The sequence below is a fragment of the Phacochoerus africanus genome, chromosome 4 (genome assembly GCF_016906955.1).
Source record: "Phacochoerus africanus isolate WHEZ1 chromosome 4, ROS_Pafr_v1, whole genome shotgun sequence".
In the NCBI taxonomy this organism is placed as follows: domain Eukaryota; kingdom Metazoa; phylum Chordata; class Mammalia; order Artiodactyla; family Suidae; genus Phacochoerus; species Phacochoerus africanus.
Window position 1 is genome coordinate 147,761,300 of NC_062547.1, and position 22,123 is coordinate 147,783,422.

The 22,123-nt window shown below is 41.9% G+C and overlaps 1 protein-coding gene across 15 annotated transcripts in view; it reads left to right on the forward strand.

The window, feature by feature from the left end:
* Positions 1–22,123, forward strand: part of TCERG1 (transcription elongation regulator 1) — a 64,370-nt gene that overhangs the window by 41,014 nt on the left and 1,233 nt on the right. For 14 of the 15 annotated variants that reach the window (XM_047778959.1, XM_047778960.1, XM_047778961.1 and 11 more), the window contains 7 exons: positions 6,940–7,058; positions 11,065–11,215; positions 15,730–15,894; positions 16,107–16,289; positions 18,705–18,884; positions 19,621–19,704; positions 21,036–21,136. In XM_047778959.1, the coding sequence (XP_047634915.1) occupies positions 6,940–7,058; positions 11,065–11,215; positions 15,730–15,894; positions 16,107–16,289; positions 18,705–18,884; positions 19,621–19,704; positions 21,036–21,136 (983 nt within the window). Of the gene's footprint in view, positions 1–6,939; positions 7,059–11,064; positions 11,216–15,729; positions 15,895–16,106; positions 16,290–18,704; positions 18,885–19,620; positions 19,705–21,035; positions 21,137–21,936; positions 22,031–22,123 lie in introns of all 15 variants that reach the window. The other variant, XR_007134647.1, reaches the window with a different exon arrangement.

Genomic DNA, 22,123 nt, shown 5'->3' on the forward strand with positions numbered 1-22,123 from the left:
CATTTGTTGTTTGTAGATTGGGCCATTCTGACTGGTGTGCAGTGGTGGTACCTTAATGTAGTTTTGATTTGTACTTCTCTATTAATTAGTGATGTTGAACATTTTTTTTCAAGTGCCTTTTGGCCATCCTTGTCTTCTTTGGAGACCTACCTCTTTAGGTCTTCTGCCCCATTTTTCAGTTGGGTTGTTTGTTTGTTTGTTTTTTGCTGTTGAGTTTTATGAGTTGTTTGAATATTTTGGAGATTAAGCCCTTGTTCCATCATTTGAAACTGATTTCTCCCATTCCGTAGGTTGTCTTTTTATTTTTTTATGGTTTCCTTTGCTATGCAAAACCTTTTAAGTTTGATTAGGTCACATAGGTTTATTTCCGTTTTTATTTGCTTTGGGACACTAACCTAAGAAATGTTCAAGTGGTTGATGTCAGAGAATGTTTGCCTGTGTTCTCTTCTAGGAGTTTGATGGTGTCTTATGTTTAAATCTTTAAGCTTTAAGTCTTTAAGGGTGTGTTCTAGTTTCATTGATGTACATGTGGCTGTCCAGTTTTCCCAGCACCACTTGCGGAAGAGTCTGTCTTTTTCCCATTTTATATTCTTGTCTCCTTTGTCAAAGATTAATTGACCATAGTGTCTGGTTTTATTTCTGGGTTCTCTGTTCTGTTCCATTGGTCTGTATGTCTGTTATTGTAGTTTTAAAATATTGTCTGAAGTTTGGTTCAGTTATATATCCTGCTTGCTTGTTTGGTTTTTTTCCTGAGGATTGCTTTGGCAGTTCTGCGTCTTTTATGGTTCCGTATAAATTTTTGGGTTGTTTGTTCTAGTTCTGTGAAAAATGTCATGGGTAATTTGATAAGGATTGCATTGAATTTGTGGATTACTTTGGGTAGTATGGCCACTTTAATGATACTCTTCTAGTCCAGGAGCATGGAATATCTTTCCGTTTCTTTGAATCCTCTTTAATGTCCTTGATCAGTGTTTCATAGTGCTCAGCATGTAAGTCTTTCACCTCCGTGGCAAGGTTTATTTCTAAGTATTTAATTTTGGGGGTATAATTTTAAAAAGTCTTTTATCTTTATATTTCTTTCCTAGTATTTGATTGTTAGTATATAGAAATGCAGCCAATTTCTACAAGTTAATCTTGTGTCCTGCTACTTTTGCTGAATTCTTCGAGTAGTTTTTTGTGTGGATTCCTTAGGGTTTTCTATTTATAGTATCATGTTATCTGCATAGAGTGACAATTCTACCTCTTCTCTTCCAATTTGGATACCATTTCTTTTTTTTTTTTTTTGTCTTTTTGCTATATCTTTGGGCCACTCCTGTGGCATATGGGGGTTCCCAGGCTAGGGGTCGAATCGGAGCTGTAGCCCCCAGCCTACGCCAGAGCCACAGCAACGCGGGATCCGAGCCGCGTCTGCAACCTACACCACAGCTCACGGCAACGCCGGATCGTTAACCCACTGAGCAAGGGCAGGGACCGAACCCGCAACCTCATGGTTCCTAGTCGGATTCATTAACCACTGTGCCACGACGGGAACTCCCCATTTATTTCTTTTGTTTGTTTGATTGCTATGGCTTGGACTTCCAATCCTATGTTGAATAGAAGTGGCGAGAGTGGGCATCCTTGTCTTGTTCCAGATTTTAGCAGGAAGGCGTTCAGCTTTTCTCTGTTGAGTATTATATAGGCTGAAGGTTTGTTGTAAATGGCTTTTATTATGTTAAGTTATGTTCCCTCTGTACCCATTTTGGTAAGAGTTTTTATCATGAATGGATGTTGGATTTTGTCAAATGTTTTTTCTGCATCTCTTGAGATGATCTTGTGGTTTTTGACTCTTTGACTTATTTTGTTAACACGGTATGGTATGTGACGTTGATTCATTGTCAAGAGTTTATGAGTTGGGTTGAGTTGGAGCTATAGCTGCCAGCCTGTGCCATGGCCACAGCAACTCAGGATCTGAGCCATGTCTGTGACATACACCACAGCTCACAGCGATGTTGGATCCCCGTCCCACTGAGCAAGGCCAGGGATCAAACCCGCATCCTCATGGGTACTAGTTGGATTTGTTTCCGCTGTGGCACAGTGGGCCGTCCTGGATGATTTTATTCTGTGCTTGTGTCCTCTTCTTTGTAGTTGTCGTGAATGTATTGTTTGGTTTTTATTTGTGGTTGCCCTGTTATTCAAGTATGTTAACCCCTTCCTATATCTGCTTGCTTTTAGCCTGATAGTCCCGTAGGCTCGTACACATTCTGGAAAAAAAGAGTCTAGACTTTCTTACTTTCTTTCCCCATGTTTTATGATTTTGATGTCCTTTGGAAACATTTTCATGTTTATCCTTCTGCTGTCCCCTGTGTTTATCATCACTTTTATGGTAGCTTTGTTTCCCTCTTTAGTTCTCTATACTGACTTTTTTAGGTGATTGCTTTCCAATTGTGATTTTCTCTATCCTATTTTTTTTTTACTTCTTTTTTTATTTAGTGGAGCCCTATTTCTTTTAGAATGGGTTTAGTATTGATGTACTCTTTAAGTTTTTTGTTTGTTGGAGAAATTCATTATTTCTCCTTTTCCTTCTGTTTTAAGTGATATCCTTGCTGGGTAGAGTATTCTAGGCTGCAAATTTTTCCCTTTTAGAATTTTGAATATATCTTGGAGTTCCTGTCATGGCATAGCAGAAACGAATCCGACTAGGAACGATGAGGTTGCGGGTTTGATCCCTGGGCTTGCTCAATGGGTTGAGGATCCGGTGTTGCCGTGAGCTGTGGTGTAGGTCACAGACATGGCTCAGATCTGGCATTGCTGTGGCTGTGGTGTAGGCAGGCAGCTGTAGCTCTGATTCGACCCCTAGTCTGGGAACCTCCATATGCCTCCGGTGCAGCCCTAAAAAGAAAAAAGACAAAAGCCAAAAAGAAAAAGAACTTTGAATATATCTTGCCACTCTCTTCTGGCCTGTAATGTTTCTATACGGAAATCATTAACGCTTTGCTTTTCTCTTGCTGCCTTTACAATCCTGTCTTTATCTTTAACTGTTGCTGTTTTTATTATACTATGTCTTGGTGTGGGCCCGTTTGGGCTCAGCTTGTTTGGGGCCCTCTGCGCTTCCTGTATCTTAATATCTGTTTCCTTTAGATTTGGAAAGTTTTCAGACATAATTGCTTCAAATGTATTTTCAATCCCCTTTTCTTTTTCTTCTCCTTCTGGAATCCCTCTTACGCATAGATTGGCCCACTTTATATTATCCCATAGATCCCTTATATTGCTTTCATGTTTTTTCATTTGGTTTTCTGTCTGCTGTCCTGATTGGGTGATTTCCATTTTTCTTTCTTCCAAGTCACTACTTTGTTCCTCTGCCAGTGAGTTTTCTAATCTTTCCTGGCTGCTCCTTCCGTCTTCCAGTTCCTTGGTGAAGTCATCTCCATCACTGTTCACACCCGCTCCTCACTCCTTCGTACTCGCCCGTAATTCCTCCCCTGTTCTGTCTCCTTTTTGCACTCAGTGTCTGTAAGACGGCAGAGGTCTGTTTCACTGTTGGCTGCCTCAGGGGAATTCTCCTGTTCTTTTACCTGGGAATGGTTCCCGAGCGTCTTCATCTTGCTTGTAGTTTTCTTCTTCTCTGATTTTAGGGAAACCAACTGCTGTAGTCTTGGGGGGCCATTTATATGCCCGAACACCCCAGGGTATTTTGTGGCAGGGTGGTTACTACTTATTTTTGTTGAAACAGTTTGGATATTTGCCGTCTCTTTTCTCAGTGTGAGCAGACTGTTACCCCCTTGACAGGGTGCTGTGTGTGCTTCCGGGGAGAAGGAGGCAGTAGGCAGGGCTAGGAGTCAGGGCCTGGTTGCTGGGCCCTTGACAGTAGCAGGGACCTGCGGGAAGGTGGCACGGGCTGCTCCTTGTTGCAGAGCCCTGTCAGCAGGTTTGGGTGGTGCCTGGAGCATTTGGCAGTGGCAGCAGCAGGGTGTGTGTGAGTCCCCAGGAGAGTGAGAGCAGCAACAGGTGGTGCTCGGTTGCAGTGCCCTCCGCTGTGTGGACTTCTGAGGTGACTGGTGCTGCAGGTGATGCCTGTTGATGGATCCCTAGTGGTGGTGGCCATACCCACCTCTGGAGTCAGAGGTGACTACGGTGGGCCCCTCCCCCCACCCACCGCCTGTAGACCACGCAAAAAGTGCCCCGTCCTGCTTAGCCCTCACAGGTGGTGCCGTCCCCTGTAGCTGGTGCAGGAGAGGCTCTGACTTGTAGCCCGTGCAGGAGGTGCCTGGCTGCCTGCAGCCCCAGCCTCTGAGCGCCCGCGTGCGCACAGGGGAAGAGATTCCTGCGGCGGTCCGCCCTCCTCCGCTTGCCCTCCCCACAGTGGCGGCACCTTGCTTCTCCGGTGGGTCCAGACCTCCTCCCGGGTTCCCTTGGCTCTGGCGGAGTGCTCCCTAGCCCCTCAGGCTGTCTCCATACCACCAGCCCTTGTCCTCTCCCCAGAGGTGACCTCCAGAGCCTGAGTCTCAGCGCCCAGCCCCGTCTGAGCGTCTCAGGCAGTGTCGTCCTGGGCCACGGCACCCATGGTCTGCTTTGCTCTCCTCAGTCCAGCTGCCGCAGCCCTTTTCTCTCTGGCTTTGAGGTCCCTCTGTCTCAGCTGAGCTCCCTGTCGATAAGGTGGCTTCCCAGGCTGTGGGTTCCTTTCCTCTTCCTCACTTCTGTCTTGGGAGTGCTCTTGGCCTCTGGGTGGGCTCTCATGAGTGTTGGCTTTACTTTACCACAGTGATTCTCAACCAGGGCATTTTTTTGCCTCAGGGGACGTGTTTGTTTGTCACACCTGAGGTAGTGCCATCTGGTGGCCAGGGATGCTGCTGAGCATGATCTGGTCCAAAATGTCCAAAGTGCTGAGCGGGACCACCTCCTTGCTGTGGGGCGATTTAGGCTGGTGTGTTGCGATCCTGTGGCACAAGTACTCTTTAAGCTGGTCAGATTCCAGGTGAGGGCTTGAGGTCCCTTGGAGGGCCTCGTTCTTGCTGCTTTGTCTGCTATGTTACTGTTTGTTTGCTTAATTCCCTGTTTTCTCAGTCTGATACACATTGTTCCTAGTTTATTATGTTCAGTCCAGAAACACTGTTTTATCTTTTAGAGGTAAAGCACTTTTTGGGGGGCCATGCCAGCAGCATGCAAAAGTTACTGGGGTGGGAATGGAGCTTATGCCACAGTAGTGACAATACCAGATCCTTAACATGTTAAGCCACCAGGGAACTCTGGGGTCAGCAAAATGTTAATATAAAGGGTTATTTAGATAATATTTTTTTAGGTTTTTTGGGCCATGTGATCTCTGCCCTGGTTGTGCAACTGCTGTTTTAGTGTGAGAATATCTACAGATTTATGTAAAAGAAAGAACATGATTGTTCAAATAAAGCTTTATGGAGGCTGAAATTTGAATATCATTTAATTTTAATGTGTCATGAAGTTTTCTCCCCCCCCCCCCCCCCGCCCCAACTATTAAAGATATCAGAACTATTCTTGGGCTCTACAAGAACAGTCAGCAGGAATGATTTGCCCTCAGATCATGATTTGCCGACTCTTGCTCTGAAGAATAACCTCTTGCCTTTTCTGAGTTTCAGAAGTGGCTGTGCCCCAGAGACGTACAGTTGGCCAGGGGGATCTAGTGATTAAATTGCTTCTTTAAAAGCCTTATGATAGCTGTACTCTACTCGTTTCATGAGTAACTGGTGCTATCAATTTTGGAGCTGTTTGAGGATTCTCTAACACCTTGTTGGTAGAGGGTGTGCTTTCTCATCCAAATCCTTTATCACTTCTCCATGTGGCTTTTTTTTAAATTTTTTTTTTTAAGAGCTTTTTATTTTATTTTAAGTTTTTGCTTTTTTAGGGCTGCACCCACAGCACATGGAGTTCCCTGGCTAGGGGTCGAATTGGAGCTGTAGCTGCCAGCCTACGCCACAGCCACAGCAATGCCAGGTCCTAGCCATGTCTGCAACTTACACCACACCTCATTGCAATGCTGGATCCTTAACCCACTGAATGCGGCCTGGGATCGAGCCTGCTTCCTCATGGTACCTAGTCAGATTTGTTTTCCACTGAGCCACAATGGGAGCTCCTCCGTGTGCTTTTATCCTTCCAGTGTTGCTGTTTCTTTTTTTCCCTATTTCTCTTTTCTTACTGGTTTGTGACTTAATTGTCATTTTATTGGCCTTTGAAGGCCAATATGCATGTTTAGCTCATTGTCTTTTTTTTTTTTTTTTCTTCTTAGGGCCGCACTTACGGCATACGGAAGTTCCGAGGCTAAGGGTTGAATCGGAGCTGCAGCTGCCAGGCACAGCAATGCAGGATCCAAGCTGCATCTGTGACCTATACCACAGCTCGTAGCAATGCTGAATCCTTAACTGACTGAGCAAGGCCAGAGGTTGAACCCGCAGCCTCATAGTCGGATTCATTTGCACTGAGCCACTAGGGAAATTCCCCAGCTCATTATCTTGACTGTACATTAAGTGGAGAAAAATACTACAGAATATATGTAAAGCATAATTACATTTTGGTGAAAATAATTATGTTTTAAAAAGAAGCATAAAAATTAAATTGTAGGTTTTTACTGTTTATATTTTTTTCTAAAAGGGGTTTGGGAAGACTGATTTACACATTTTACATTGCTTGAAATTTAAAAAATAGACCCATGTTCAGTTTGCACTCAAGGAACATGGAAATTAGAGGAGGTTTTAACGTTTTTCTGTTCTGGGAGCCTAAACAGAAGGCTTGGATGCTTGTGTAATTCCGTCTTTTGAAGCATTAAGGTGAGACTTGGATCATCTGCATGTACTTGGTACCTGTGCTTAATGTAGTTCTCCTATTGCTGTTTGAACAGGGTTCCTGACTTAGTACTTTTTAGTAGCGTCTACAGTTTGGTATTTAGATTTACTGTACGAAAGACTAACTTGTCCAATTGGTTTATTTTTGTAATAGGTATTTGATCAGTATGTAAAGACCAGGGCAGAGGAAGAACGCAGGGAAAAGAAAAACAAAATAATGCAAGCCAAGGAAGATTTCAAAAAAATGATGGAAGAAGCAAAATTTAATCCAAGGTATATGGTTCATTACTGTCAAATATCAAAGGTATATGTATTTTCTCCTAGGTCAGTTATACATAAGGATTTTTGGACATGAAATGCTTCTTGGTTTCTGCCTAAGAAGTTTCATTCTTAATATATTTTTTTTTGGAGCAATCCCTAGTGTTCTTTAGAGGCACGGGTGCCTTTGTTTTAAAAGCTTCTCTGAGAGTAAGTTTCCTTCTCTAGAAACTGGTAAATGATTAAAAATCTGTCCCTGTCTTCTCTTTTGTTTTTTGTGGGGGGTTTTTTGTTTTTGTCTTTTTGTTTTTTTGTTTTTGCTTTTTAGGGCTACACCCTAGGCATACAGAGGTTCCCAGGCTAGGGGTCGAATCAAGCTACAGCTGCCAGCCTACACCACAGCCACAGCAACACCAGATCTGAGCCGAGTCTGTGACCTACACCAAAGTTCATGGCGATACCAGATCGTTAACCCACTGAGCGAGGTCAGGGATTGAACCTGCAACCTCATGGTTCCTAATCGGTTTCGTTTCCACTGTGCCACAACGGGAACTCCTGTCCCTGTCTTCTTAAAAGTTTTACACAAAATAAATTGCAGAGCGGGAACATTATTTTGAGTGAAATAGTACAGTGATGAATTTTTCATTTCAAGAATTTCTAAGTGTCTAGATTATTGTTGACATTCCAAGTGATTGTTAGTATGTGTTGCACATACGTAATGGGCTGAAGAGCACGAAACATTTTAAACTTACATGACTGGCATTATAATAAAATTGTGGCATCAGTTATTGAATATTTTAGGTAGAGGTATGAACTGACACGTAACATGCACTTAAAGTACATGCGTGTGTGTGTGATATGTATGTGTGTTAGCTCATTTAATTTTCAAAACAGCTAGTAGAATTTTTGTGACTGAAGAATAGAAGATTCTTTAGAGAAAAATAGAGTTTCAGACTCTTTAGGAGGTCTTGGGCTTTTTCTTAAAAGGGTGAGTTCATGGGTCAGTGTAGTTGCAACTGGGTTACAGAAGACTTTTTGGAAGGCGGTTGAGGAAATTTGAACATGAGTTAGTATTACATTATATTAAAGAATGAGTAGGAGTTCCTGTTGTGACTCAGTGGTAATGAACCCAACTGTTAGCCATCAGAATGAGGGTTCCACCCCTGGCCTCGCTCGGTGGGTTGAGGATGTGGTGTTGCTACAGGTGGAGGCATAGGTCACAGGTGAGGCTCCCATCTGGCATCGCCGTGGCTGTGCTGTAGGCCGGCAGCTGCAGCTCCCTTTGACCCCTAGCTTGGGAGCCTCCATATGCTGAGGGTGCGGCCCTAAAAACCAACAACAGCAACATGAAGAATTAGTCTTTTTCTTGGGTATTGTAGTGGCAGAAGAAGAAGAAAGGGATTTACTCTAGGAGGTGCCTGCTGAAATATTTATGTGAAGTCTCATGATGTCTATAGGTTATTTTCGAATGACTCAGCAGAGTATATGCAGTTTGTAGATATAAAGCAATGGGGTTTATTCAAAGGAAAAGAATGACTGGGGAGAATTACCTAACTTTAGTACCTACCTCTTCTGTGTCTTCTTCTGTTTTGGTGGAAATTACAGGTTGCACTCCTTTGGTCAACCCCAAGTCACGTATTCTTTCCCATCCCGTGGCGAGCCATTATCCACCTTCCTCTTTTCCCCAGAGGCTTCTTACACCATGTCTGTTAAAGGAGTGCTTTTAGAGTTAAAAGATAAAACCATTTCTCTGGGAATCCAATGCCAAAACTTCGTTTTAGTCTCTTCTCATTTAAAAAAAGGTATTCACTTACCCATTTTAAGTAATGTAAATATGTATAAAATAATTGAATTCTCACTTTCATATGTTGATTTTACAATTTTTGAGTTTATTTTTTAATCATAGTAATAATTGCTTTTTCTCAAAATTATAAAGCAAGATTCTTAATTTATCATGAAAAGGAATAGATTTAATGGTGTATATATGATCCTTTTTCTGGGGTATGCATTTTCATTTTACCTTAAAATTTTTTTTATGGTTACGTATCCATTGTTCAGATCTGGTTTGCAGTGTATCCTGTTGTTAAAAAAGTTGAATTAATGAAATTAGATATTATGAGTAATACCAGTTGCATATAAAAGATTGTTGGAATTTGGCTTTGGTTAGGAAAGTTTAAAAATAGCAAGTATTAGCAGTGAGTGGTACTCTTCAGTTGATGTTTTAAACTCTGAATTCTGAGGTTAACAAGGCAATTTTTTTCTTTATAATTAAAGCAGTAATTTCGTCTTTGTTTTGATACCTAACAGAAGGTATTTCGTTTTTGTATTGAGGTAGTTCCCCCCCCCCCCCCCCCTTGGAAAAAAAGGAATATGGAAGTTCTCTGGGCCAGAGATCGAACCCATGCTACAGCAGTGACCCAAGCCACTGCAGTGGCAACACTGGATCTTTAACCTGCTGTGCCCTAAGAGAACTCCAAGATATAGATAGTTTTTAAAGGGGGGAAATAAGCTTTGTTTTTCACCTCTAAAAAACATGCTAAATATTGGAGTGTTTATTGGAATGAATTCTCATTATGTAAGGTGAAAGCTTCAAATAGTGAAATACATCAGTATAAGAAAGCTTGTAAGTGCCCTCATAGACCTTAATTTTCCATGTCTAGGCGGAAACTCCGTCTTTGTTCATCCATTGAGATCCTGCTTTAAATTCTTTGAACTTATTTTTATTTAATTCTTCTAGTATAGTTTTAAAGGATTTATCTGTACCTGAAACAGCCCTTGGGCATCTTGAGTCAGTTTCCATTGGCTGACTGACTGTATATATGTATATATGTGCTTGTGGGTGTGTGTGCGTACGTGCCTCTTTTTTTAGGGCTGAACCTGCAGGGCGTATGGAGGTTCCCAGGCTGGGGGTCTGATCATAGCTGTAGCCACTGGCCTGCGCCATAGCCATGGCAACACTGGATCCTTAACCCACTGAGTAAGGACAGGGATCGAACCTCTGTCCTTGTGGATCCTGGCTGGATTTGTTTCTGCTGAGCCACAACGACTGTAAGCATTTTTTTCTATGGATCACACGTTTCTTTGTATTTTTAGTGAATTTTAATTGAATATTGGGAATGACGGGTAATAGGCAGAGACTCTGAATCTGTTACCCTCCTCCAAAGAGTGTGGATGCCTGTTTTGGTAGGCAGTTCAGTTACAGGCCAGCCACTTAAATTTTAGGTTTGATTTTATGCTTTGTTAGTGTGGATTTCAGAAGGTGGAACGTGTTTTTGTCAAACTTCCAACTTTGTCTCTCTTGTGGATCATTTGTGGGCTTTGTTGTCCTAATACTGTTCTTTTTCTAATACTCCTTGGGGTCTGCTATCTCTTTGGTGCTCTTAACCATGTAGCAGTTTGGTAGAGAGTGGTAGTTCCCTGCTCTTTTATAGTTTGGCCCTGGTGGCCTGCGTGTCATTCAGGGGAATTTCTGAGGGATATTCATTCTTGGGGGGCACCTTCTCTCTGTCCTCCGCCATCTTTGCAGCCAGACTCTGCTACCTCCTGCTTCTAGCTCCTTGGGACCATCGGACTCCAGCTCTCCGTGTTTTGGGAAATACCCCGAGGCAGAGGGCCATCAGGCTGACTACCTCTCTTGTCCTACATCTTTAAATTGGTTTGCCTTTATTGTTTTGTGTTAGAGTTTCTTGTGGGGGGAGAGCTAATTCAATAAGAGTTAATCCACCATGGCTGCAAGCAAGACAGCCTCACCTTGGGGTGGAAATGGCAGAGCTCTTAACTCTCTTGAAGCACACAGAGTCTTTGCTCTCAGATGTCTGTCCCCCCAACATCATGTTGATAGCATAGATCTCTAACCACATTTTCGCCCTTTCGCCCTTTTTACGCCTCTCTGTAGGCAGGTGTTGGGACTCATTTGTCTAATTGGAGCATATTCTTACTGGGAAAGTGGTGTCATCTGCTGTACCTTTCTGCCAGCAGAAATAGCTCTGCCACAGTTAGCACACTTACTGTTTTGTTACAGAGCTACTTTTAGTGAATTTGCAGCCAAGCATGCTAAAGACTCAAGATTCAAAGCAATTGAAAAGATGAAAGATAGAGAAGCCTTGTTTAATGAATTTGTGGCAGCTGCAAGGAAGAAAGAGAAAGAAGATTCGAAGACTAGAGGTGAGAAGGTAAGACGGTTTTCGTTTCAGTGGTGTGAGTGGTGGGAGTTGGAATGGGTGGGGACTGAGCCGGTGTTGCATTTCTGATCTCATTTGGGCGTAGATATCAGGACCCACATTTATTGTTTAGCTTTTTAAGTTAACTTTTTAGAGTTGTTTATATGGGTGTGTTCTATCACTTTACTTCAGTCGTGCATTGTTTTAGTAGTATCGCTAAACTGTATAGATTTTCTTAAAATATCACTAAGATGAGTAATAAACCCAGGACTGTTTGTAGGCCTGTCTCTTCACGGGCGCCTGCCTGCTGAGATTTCATGGTTCTTTATAGGTAGTAACATTTAAATTTCAAAAAGCTTCTTTATCTTTTTTGCTCTCTGAAAGATAGCTTTTTAGTGACTTTCTAATCTTTTAGTAAACATATCTTACATATAAATTACTGCTGATCATAATTAAAGGTCAGCCATTAAAGATGAATGAATTCCAAATGTCAGTTGGTGGCAGTGTCAGGAGGAGAGGAGCTCACCACTGGGGAGGTAGACTGGCACGGAGATGGCACCATTGGTGCGTGAGCCATCAAAGCATGCCACCCTCTCCTCAGTGTCCCTGCATGCTCTGTGTGTGGAGACAAAGAACCTCTTAAGCATTATTTCTGACATTTAACATTGCCTCTTATTCCAGAAAGTTAAAATGTTACACATTCTATTAAGAAATGTTACTAATGGAAGTAACACCACTCTTACTGGGAAGAAGCTACTTTCATTGAAAATAGCAACAGTATTAGGTGAAGTAATTCCTGAAATTTCCTGATTTTCCGATTTATTGTGCTTCAAGGTAGATTTTTTTCTAGCATTATGTCACTGTTAACTTTTTTTGTTAAATGATTGGAAACGAACAAGATTGAGTTCTACGTAAACATTTTATCTGCTGAATTATAGTCGTATCAGTGAATGGTTTGCTGCTTTTGACTTTTAGTAGAGCCTGTTTGGTTAAAGTAAACCAAGGAAATAAATGATTGATGTCATGTGGTTGCTTTTAAACAAATTGAAATGCACATGCTCTTTTCACTTGTTAACCAATACTCTTTTTCTAAACGTTTTTTTTGATAACTATTTTATGTATTCTGTTTTAGAACAAGTGGATAGACTTTATGGTTTAGTGCTGTGCAGCCTGTCAGCCAGGGTTCAGTCACTGATACACAGAGTATCGTGGGATGGCCCAGTGAGGGAAGAAGTGGTGTCTGTGGGATGACTAGCTTCCCGCAGTTCCTGTGCATTACGTGTTTTTCAGTCTTCTTTACCAAGTCGTGAGAGCTGTGTCTAGAATGTGTTAATAAAAATAAGAATTTAAATAGACATTACAGCTAAAATAAACCTAATGGATCCAGCTTTATTTTCTTTTGATTGTAAAATAAGAATTCTCTAAATCAGAGGTTTAGCTTTGTACTATAACATTTTTTAAAAAGACAGGAAATTACTGAAGTGAAACTTTCTCACCCACTTTAAAGAATGCAAGCTTACTAGGCTATGATAGCAGAACTCTTTAAAGGTTTAGATGTGGTTTATTTTATGTTTACATCTTGAGAAGTAGCTCATTAATGAAGTTTTATCACTTAATGACTTTCACTGTATATTCTTATGAAGTATATTGTCAGTACATTTTTTAAAAAATTGCAGTTGAACTCTGTGTAATTGAATAGTAAACTAGTGTATTGGAGTTTTGTTGTTCTTATGATTCCCTAACCCATCTTTGTGACCTTCAGAAAAGTGAATCAATAACTGAACAGTAAAAATGTGAAGGTAGTTACTTGTTGAGTCAAAAACCTGTGAAGGACATGGACTTTTGGTGAAATCCCTTTTTTCTCTTTAGTAAACATTTTCAGGCTGAAAGGTTCAGTCATCGTTTTCATGTAAATTCCATTGGTAGTTTTATTTTAAATGACCTTAAAACTGTTTTACTAAACTGGACAGTTTTGTTTGCTAGAGTAGCTACCCTCAAGTTTTTGTTGATTATAATTTTATTATAACTAATTTTTATTAAATTGTATTTCAAATAATTTTTTTTGGAGCGGTAAATTTGAAGTTGCACACCATGGAGTTAATCCTTCTATCAAGTCGGTGTTTTTCCTCTCCTCCCTCTCTTTTGAATGGGCTGCTGAACAATTTTTGTTACAGTATATTTGGCTGAGGGAACAGTTTCTCCCCTTTTGTTTTTGGTTTTTGATTTTTTTTTTTTTTTGGCCGCACCTGTGGTGTGTGGAAGTTCCCCGGCCGGGGGGTCAGACCTTTGCCCCAGCAGTGACAATGCTGGATCCTGAACTGCTGCATCACCAGGGGGAACCCCCTTATTTCTCCCCTTTGAATGAAACAGTTTAGATGGTAAGGTACTTTCATTTTGGAGAGAAGAAAATAGGGGCAATAGGGTCTTGAGTTGTTGCTAATGGTAATTGACTCTTTTTGACATTTATGCCGTTGTTAAATAATTCTTCTCATACAAATGGCAGCTTCAGTAAGCCATTTTTAGCCTGTCATGGTAGTATCCACAGTGAAAGGAAGTTAAAATTTAATTTTATTTAAAGTTCAGTTTGTTTACACCTCATGCATTTTTAAAACTATATGGTAATCCTTACTTTATGGGCTTCAGATCTAATGTTTGAAAATTTTCTAAGTTCATATAAATTCCTATGGTTTAGGCTCCCATTTGATACAGCTTATGTGTTTTATTTAGCATAAATTTTGTAAATTTTGCCTTCTAGTTATCCTGTGCATCTGGGAATTCGGTGTTCATGGTGTCAGATACAAAGTAGACAGCAGAAAAGTTGTGTTGCATCACTGTATGAAGCAGTTCATCGCTTTCTAGAAATACTGGGTTTATGAGTTATTTCTCATTAATCCAAATAAAGTCCAGAACCAAGTTCATTGAGTGGAGAAATCCACAGCCAATTAGCTCTTGGGCTTTTTTTTTTTTTGCTTTCTAGGGCTGCACTTGCAGCATATGGAATTTCCCAGGCTAGGGGTCCGATCAGAGCTACAGCTGCTGGCCTACCCCACAGCACAGCCACACCAGATCCGAGCCACATCTGTGACCCACACCATAGCTCATGCCACTGCCAGGTCCTTAACCCACTGAGCGAGGCCAGTGATTGAACCCACAACCTCATGGTTCCTAGTCAGATTCGTTTGTGCTGCGCCATGATGAGAACTCCTTGTTTTTTAAAAAAATTCTTCGATGCAGAAACTCTGTTTCTTAAAACTATACAAGTGTTTTACAGAAAGGATATTTGCCTCCCTTTTAATCCTCTTTTATGAGAAATGAGGTTAAAGGGAGAAGTGAGAGGGCTGGAGTAGGCAGAAGGAATGAATGATTTTGTGCCCACACAGCAATTCTGATTCTGTTCCTCATTTCTCCTAATGCCTTTGGTCAGGTGGGAAGACAGTGTGTTTACTGTGGGGAAGAGAGGTTTCCAAGTATTGTATATAATGACACTAGAGGAGTAACATTATTAAGTACCTTGTATTCTTTTATTCACTTGGGACTTGATTTGTTAAGAATGTTAATTTTGGAGTTCCCATCGTGGCGCAGTGGTTAATGAATCTGACTAGGAACCATGAGGTTGCGGGTTCGGTCCCTGGCCTTGCTCAGTGGGTTAACAATCCGGTGTTGCCGTGAGCTGTGGTGTAGGTTGCAGACGCGGCTCGGATCCCGCGTTGCTGTGGCTCTGGAGTAGGCCGGTGGCTACAGCTCCAATTCAACCCCTAGCCTGGGAACCTCCATATGCCGCGGGAGCGGCCCAAGAAATAGCAAAAAGACAAAAAAAAAAGTTAATTTTATTGGCCCTTATATTCTGGTCAAAGCATACATGTTTAATGATGAAAAAGTACAGAAAATCTGTAGTTTTTTTGTTTTAGTAATGACTAATGATGACCATAGAAATTCTGTAATTTTCTTACATATAAAGGTACAACATTAGTTGCTCTTTTTAAAAAATATAAAGGCTTTCTCTTTGTTTTTATACATTTAACACTATAGATTTAGGTTTGTTATGAATAGGACTTGCTGTTTGTGCTCAGTTATTTCTGGATTACCCTATTTGAACAGTTTTATTCATCTGCTTTTTAAAATATTCTTGCCATCTTGATGTTAAAGTATTTTACAGTTCATAAGCCTGAATCTTGGCTAAAAATAAGTGCAGATTCGTATTCTTTATAAAAACATGGCAGTTATGAGATCAGAAGTTAAAAACAGTTTAAAATTTTTTTCCTGTGTTTGAATAATTTTATTTAAGAATATGATTTGTTTTGAATTTGGTAGATTTTAAATGAGAGCCTATATGTGTATTGATTTTTATATTTCTCATCAAAGAGCAATTCTGAGAGTCTCTTTTACTAAAATTCCACTCCGAATGCATTAAAAGAAGTTATTTTCATTTTTAAGGTAGTGAATGTTTTTTCTCGTCGTAAACAGTGATGAGGAATTTCTCATGGAATATTGTTTTCCTCCCACCCCACACCTGTTTTGAAATACAGATTAAATCGGATTTCTTCGAACTGTTATCTAATCATCACTTGGACAGTCAGTCTCGATGGAGCAAAGTCAAAGATAAAGTAGAAAGTGACCCACGTTACAAAGCGGTGGACAGCTCCTCGATGCGAGAGGACCTCTTCAAGCAGTACATTGAGAAGATGGCCAAGGTAAGCACGGAAGGGCGGAGGCCCCGCTGCGAGACAGGCCCTCGCTGCGGCCGGCTTCGGGGTTCCCTCACCACCGTGCTTCGTAGAAGCTGGCGCGGGTGTTTCTGACCTGAAAGCAGTTTTGACGTTTTGTATCTGGCAGACTGGTTATTCTGTGGACGCATGTTCTGATGGCGTTTGATGCGAAGGTTAATGGAATTTCACTTTTACAGAATTTGGACTCAGAAAAAGAGAAGGAGCTTGAAAGGCAAGCCCGCATTGAGGCAAGCCTTCGAGAACGAGAAAGAGAGGTTCAGAAGGCTCGTTCAGAACAAACAAAAGAAATAGATCGGGAGCGAGAGCAACATAAAAGAGAAGAAGCTATCCAGAATTTCAAGGCTCTTCTGTCTGATATGGTATGTGATTACTTTTTTGCCTTTTTTCTCTAAAGTACTGCATATTCGAAATTATTATCGTCTCATTAATGGACATTTTTATTTTCTTTAATTGACTCTTGAGAGATAATTTAGGAAGTTACCTATAAAGTATTTTATTTGTTAAGCCTTTTAAACTTTTAATTATTTATTTATTTTTGCTTTTTTAGGGCTGCACCCGTGGCATGTGGAGGTTCCCGGGCTAGGGGTTGAACCGGAGATACAGCTGCCAGCCTGTACCACAGCCACAGCAACACTGGATCCCCGACCCACTGAGCGAGGCTGGGAACTGAACCTGCCTCCTCATGGGTACTAGTTGGATTTGTTTCTGCTGTGCCACAACAGGAACTCTCCTGTAAAGTATTTTAAAATTGAGTACTTGTTACTGACACGATTAGGAAAACCCTGGTTATTTGATATTTGCAGAAGTTCGATGTTGTGTACATATAAAATTAATAATCTAATCTTAGTCGCAAAGCTTCGTTTTATTGTTCTCGAGGAAGCCATCCTCAATCATCCCGCACTTGCGTGCCAAGGTAATAAAGTATGCTGAACATAGTTGAATCTCGGGGCGATTTGGGGTCCTCCTTGTGACTGTCAGTTACTGCACGTACGGATGCTGTGCTCTGGGCGCAGAACTGGAGGGGTGCTCACCCCAGGAGATACCCTGGACTTTTCCTGAAAATCCTGCCACTGTGGGTTTTTTCTTTTGCTTTTTGTCTTGTTTTGTTTTGTTTTGTTTTTGTCTTTTTTGCCATTTCTTGGGCTACTCACTGGGCATATGGAGGTTCCCAGGCTAGGGGTCTAATCGGAGCTGTAGCCGCCGGCCTACACCAGAGCCACAGCAACGCGGGATCCGAGCCGCGTCTGCAACCTACACCACAGCTCACAGCAACGCCGGATCCTTAACCCACTGAGCGAGGGCAGGGATCGAACCCGCAACCTCACAGTTCCTAGTCGGATTCGTTAACCACTGAGCCATGATGGGAACTCCGGTTTTTTCTGCCTGCAGTGTTTGTGCCCACAGACCCTCCGCTGTTGGACCTGCTTTTCCCTTTTCTCTTTGTCCCTGTCTCTTCTGTTTGTTTTCTCTCTTCCAGTAGGGCTTCTCTCATGGTTCCTGCTGCTGCTTCTCATTTCTGCCCTTCCCTCTCCTGATCTGTTTTCAGTGACTTCTTTCTCTTTGGATGAGGACAGGCGGTTCCTATTTTCTCTCCCTGCCTCTGCTCCCCTCAAATTCGTCCGCTTTACTGCAGTCTTAGAAATCTCTGCAAACGGCAAATCTAGTGACTTGTGTCACCCTTCTGGTTGCTTGCAGAGGGGGAATGGTCTCCTTCCTCCTCGTGGTTCTCTGCGTTTCCAGTTCCATGTCAGCCTGTCCTCTCTGGCTTCCTGTCCTGCCCCCCAAGCTCTCGCCTTACTGAACTTAATGAGCCATACTTGGGTTTAACGCATCCTGCCCTTACACATGCCAATCGCCCACCTATGATGATGCGTTTACATTTCCTGCTCCAGGGGCCAGTTTTGTCATTGTTCAAGTGCACACTCAGATATCTCTTCTGTGGGGCCAATCCCAACCCCTCTGGGCAGATTGGATCTCCCTGGTGCATGTGCCCCCTCGTGCTCAGCATATTCCTTTAGCACTTAGTGCACGCCAGTGCCTGTCTTCCCCTAAAAGAACGCAAGCCTTTGAAGGAAGGATAGTGTCTTGGTTATTTTGTATTCCTGGTGCCCAGCTCACTGTTTTCCCTGATATGTTTTTAGGTCCTTGATAAATGTTGGTTAAACAAGTGTTTTTACGTTTTTCTTTTTTCTTAACCTTTCTGTCCTGCACTGTCCCTGTATTTCTCCGTGTTGGCAGCGGTGTGACTTGACTTGTAGTCCGTTACCATCGTGAAGCATACCTTTCTGCTGGTTGCTGAACCAGCCAGACCTGTCATTTATCTGTTATTTTGTCCTCATAATGATGCTAGTTCCTGCTTATGTGTGGAAGTGTCACTTCCGGTATATAGTTGTTAAGTCCCACTTTGAGTTCAGGCATTTTTCTTCCCTGCGAGCTGCTTGTGCTGCGGTAGCTCAGTGTATTTCCTCTTTGATTCATATCCATGTCTTTTGGTAGAAGTTGGTCAGGTGTTCAGTAGCATACCTAGAGTCTTAGGGACCATGAGGATGGGGAGACACCTCCTCTTGATCCTTCCTGCCTCTGAGCCCATACTGTATAGCATGGCCGAGCTCTGGGAGGTGACATCTCTAGCTTCAGTGCCTTGGCTAAGGTGGAGTCAACAAGAAGCTTCGTTTATTAAATACAGCGTTCCCAAGTCAAGCAAATTGGTCTTCTGTTGACAGAATACAAAAAAGTAAGTGTGTTTGGTGATGGAGACCACGCTCTCTTTTTAGGTACGTTCTTCAGATGTGTCCTGGTCTGATACCCGGAGGACTCTTCGGAAAGATCACCGCTGGGAATCTGGATCCTTGTTGGAAAGAGAGGAGAAAGAGAAGCTTTTTAATGAACACATCGAAGCCCTTACCAAAAAGAAGAGGGAGCACTTTAGGCAACTTCTGGATGAAACTTCTGCAGTAAGAATCTCTTAACTCTTCTATTTTAATCTAGATTAATCTTCGTTAATAATTCCCCAAAGCAAAACATTGACATGCCTTTTAATGTCATGGTCTTTAGAGCCATTACTGGAACTCATGGGTTTTAGGACACGTTCCTCTTTGATTTTTTTTTTTTTAAGTAAAATGTTGATGGTACTTTTGCTATCTAGAAATTACTTCCTCAAAACCAAAAAAAAAAGAAAGAAAGAAAAAAATTACTTCCTCCCGTGGTTTTCAAATCCGTATCTGCTCCTGCGGGGATCCAGAAGGTCCTTAGCTGTGTGGGGTCCTTGGTCCCTCCTGATGACCAAGGTGATAGATGGCCGCTTTGGCCCATTTTTAGTTTGATACCACGGCCTCTTGTTTGGCAGTTTGTAGAGTCTGCGGTTCAGGTTGTGTTCCCTGTTTATCTGCTCTCTTTTTGGTGAGGTTTCTTCAGAAGTTATGATGTTGCCCACGGAGGAAGAGGGATCACAGGTGCCTGTCTTAGGCCGCCTTGAGAGCATGGCCATGGGCATAACTTGGGGCCAGCCAACAGACAGAAATTGCATTGAAGTGCCTCTCTGTCCCTAACGAGCCCAGTTAGGCTGGGCATTCCACGAGATTTCGGGTTAGTGTGTAGCGTTACGTAACATTATGCACCACGTGTGCTGCGGTTTGACCCCCTTCATAGAAGTGAGTTCTACCTAAGTTTTTATTCACTTGTCTTTCAAAGATTACCTTAACATCCACGTGGAAAGAAGTGAAAAAAATCATTAAAGAAGATCCTCGGTGCATTAAGTTCTCCTCCAGTGACAGGGTAAGAGTTTGAGATTTACTTTCAGTTGGTTAGTGTTACTTGGGTGCTTAATCAGCACAACTAGTATCTTGACCAAAATGAAGGCGATGGTTTTAAGTGAAAAACTCTTAAGTGTATGAAAAATAAATCTGAATTTTAAGTTCACATTAACTACTAACAGTTTCTACAACACAGTAGGAACTTTATAACTTTAATTCTTGGGGTTAAGCTTGTGTTTTGGGGATCTTCTAGAGATTTAATGAAGCTATAGTTTTTATTTATTGTGCATTCAGGTCCCATTAGATAGATATTTTCAGGCTGGCAGTTGGTATCAGGCTGTCAAAGCGTTTGGCTCTTACAGCCACGCTAGGAGAGTTTCTTTTCCTTTCCTTTTTTTTTTAGGGCGGCACCCAAGGCATATGGAAATTCCCAAGTGAGGGGTCAAATTGGAGCTGCAGCTGCTGGCTTCCACCACAGCCCTAGCAACACCAGATCCGAGCCGTGTCTGCAACCTACACCACAGCTCACGGCACCACTGGATCCTTGACCCACTGAGCGAGGCCAGGGATCGAACCTGCGTCCTCATGGATGGTAGTTGGGTTTGTTCCTACAGAGCGACGACAGGAGCTCCTGGCAGTTTCTTGAGTGCTCAGAGAAACGGGAGTTGGGGCACCAAGGGTCTGAGATAGTGACATCAGGGAAGGTGTCGCTCTTACTCCCGGCTCCGCTTTGTCTCTCGGCCTCTGGGTTCTTTCCTCCCATCATGCTCTGTGCTGGCCGCTTTCTCTAGGTCTAGGATCCAAAAAAAATGCATGGATTTCATACTCTCCTCCCGCATACTCCATTAGGTTGAATTTTAGATGGGTGGGGCGCAGCCTGTGTGTGGTGGGGAAGGCGTGGTCGATCAGCAGCTGAAAGACCTAGGCTCAGTCTCTTAACTTCTCTGCTTGTTTGGGATTGAGAACAAGGTCTCATAAATTATGCCACATCACTGTCTTTTTGCTGGAAGATATAAATACAGTCTATAGGAATGCACATTTAACGCTTAATTTCCTAATTTTTGAAGAGTGTCTGCCCCTTGAGGTGGTTAGGAAGGAGATAGCGTCTTAAAACCTTCAGCACTGTGTAGCACATAGCAAGCCTTCGGGTTTTGGCTCCTGCTAGTATATTATTTGATTTCTCATTCTTTTTGCCTTAAAAATATACATTGTATATTTTGCTTTTGAATGAATGTTACATGAAGAAAAACATATACTTTATTGATTTTTTTCTTTTGAATTATGTTGTGACTTACAAACTAATTTTGGAAACAGTGGAATATTTTTTTTCCTAATCTTACTGTCTTTTTGCAGAAAAAGCAAAGAGAGTTTGAAGAATACATCAGAGACAAATACATCACAGCCAAAGCTGACTTCAGGACGCTCTTGAAAGAGACCAAATTTATCACCTATAGGTGTGTTCAGTGGAATGTTTCATCCTGGCAGTTGTTGTCTTACTAGTCCTTACTCTGGTGGCCAGAGCATACTTTGCATTCACACACATGTTGACATTATTAATTTTTAGGAATAAGAAGAAGCCAGCTTTTATCAAATGCCGAATATACAGCCCATATCTACCTTACCTCTTTTTTTTTTCTTTTTTTTTTTCAAAGAAAGGGCCCAGATGTTAATTCTTATTTTGCGTTACCCACCCATCCAGTTTTTAAACATACTTTTGTTTTTTACTTCACTGCTTTTTTAGAAATATTCCCAGATATATGAGTTGTATTTCATGAAGAGATTTTTTGAAATAATCCTTCACTGTCAATACTCACTGCCTCCTCTGAAGCCTGTTCATCGCTCATGCCTAAAGGTTACAATCATCCTATTTAAGCTCAGCAAAAACATGTTTTTTCCCCCTTGAGAGGAAAGCAGTTTGCTGGATACTTTAAAAATTTTAAAGTCAGCTTTAAAACAAGATTCTCTGTAACACACCCACTAGTTCCCCATCCCCAACAAGTTATCGGGAAGGCCATTTTGCAGTTGCTTAGCAATCAGGAAACCATTTTTGTTTCGTGCTCCCGCTTTTCTTCCTTTAAGAGAAAACTTTGAAGCATCTTAATGAAGGGTTTGTGCTCGGGAGGACAGGAAGTGCTGAGGGTGTGGTTTTTAGGAATTTCGTCATTGGATTTTTTGGTCAGGATCCTTAATGTTTTGCAACAGCTTGGGCTTTTAAATTAGATGTGAAGTAAGACTTCTTTCTACATTTTTATAGTTAATTTAGTGAAAGATGTGAAAGTGAAAGCTTGTGAAAGATGCTGGGATTGGCAGCCCCGCAGACTGAAGTCCTCTGTTCATCCACAGAACAGGTACAGCACGGGCAAGATGACCCACCCGCCCTCAGCCCTGATCTGGAGGGACCACCAGTAGGGGTGGGAGGGTAATTCAGCTTCTGAGGCCCT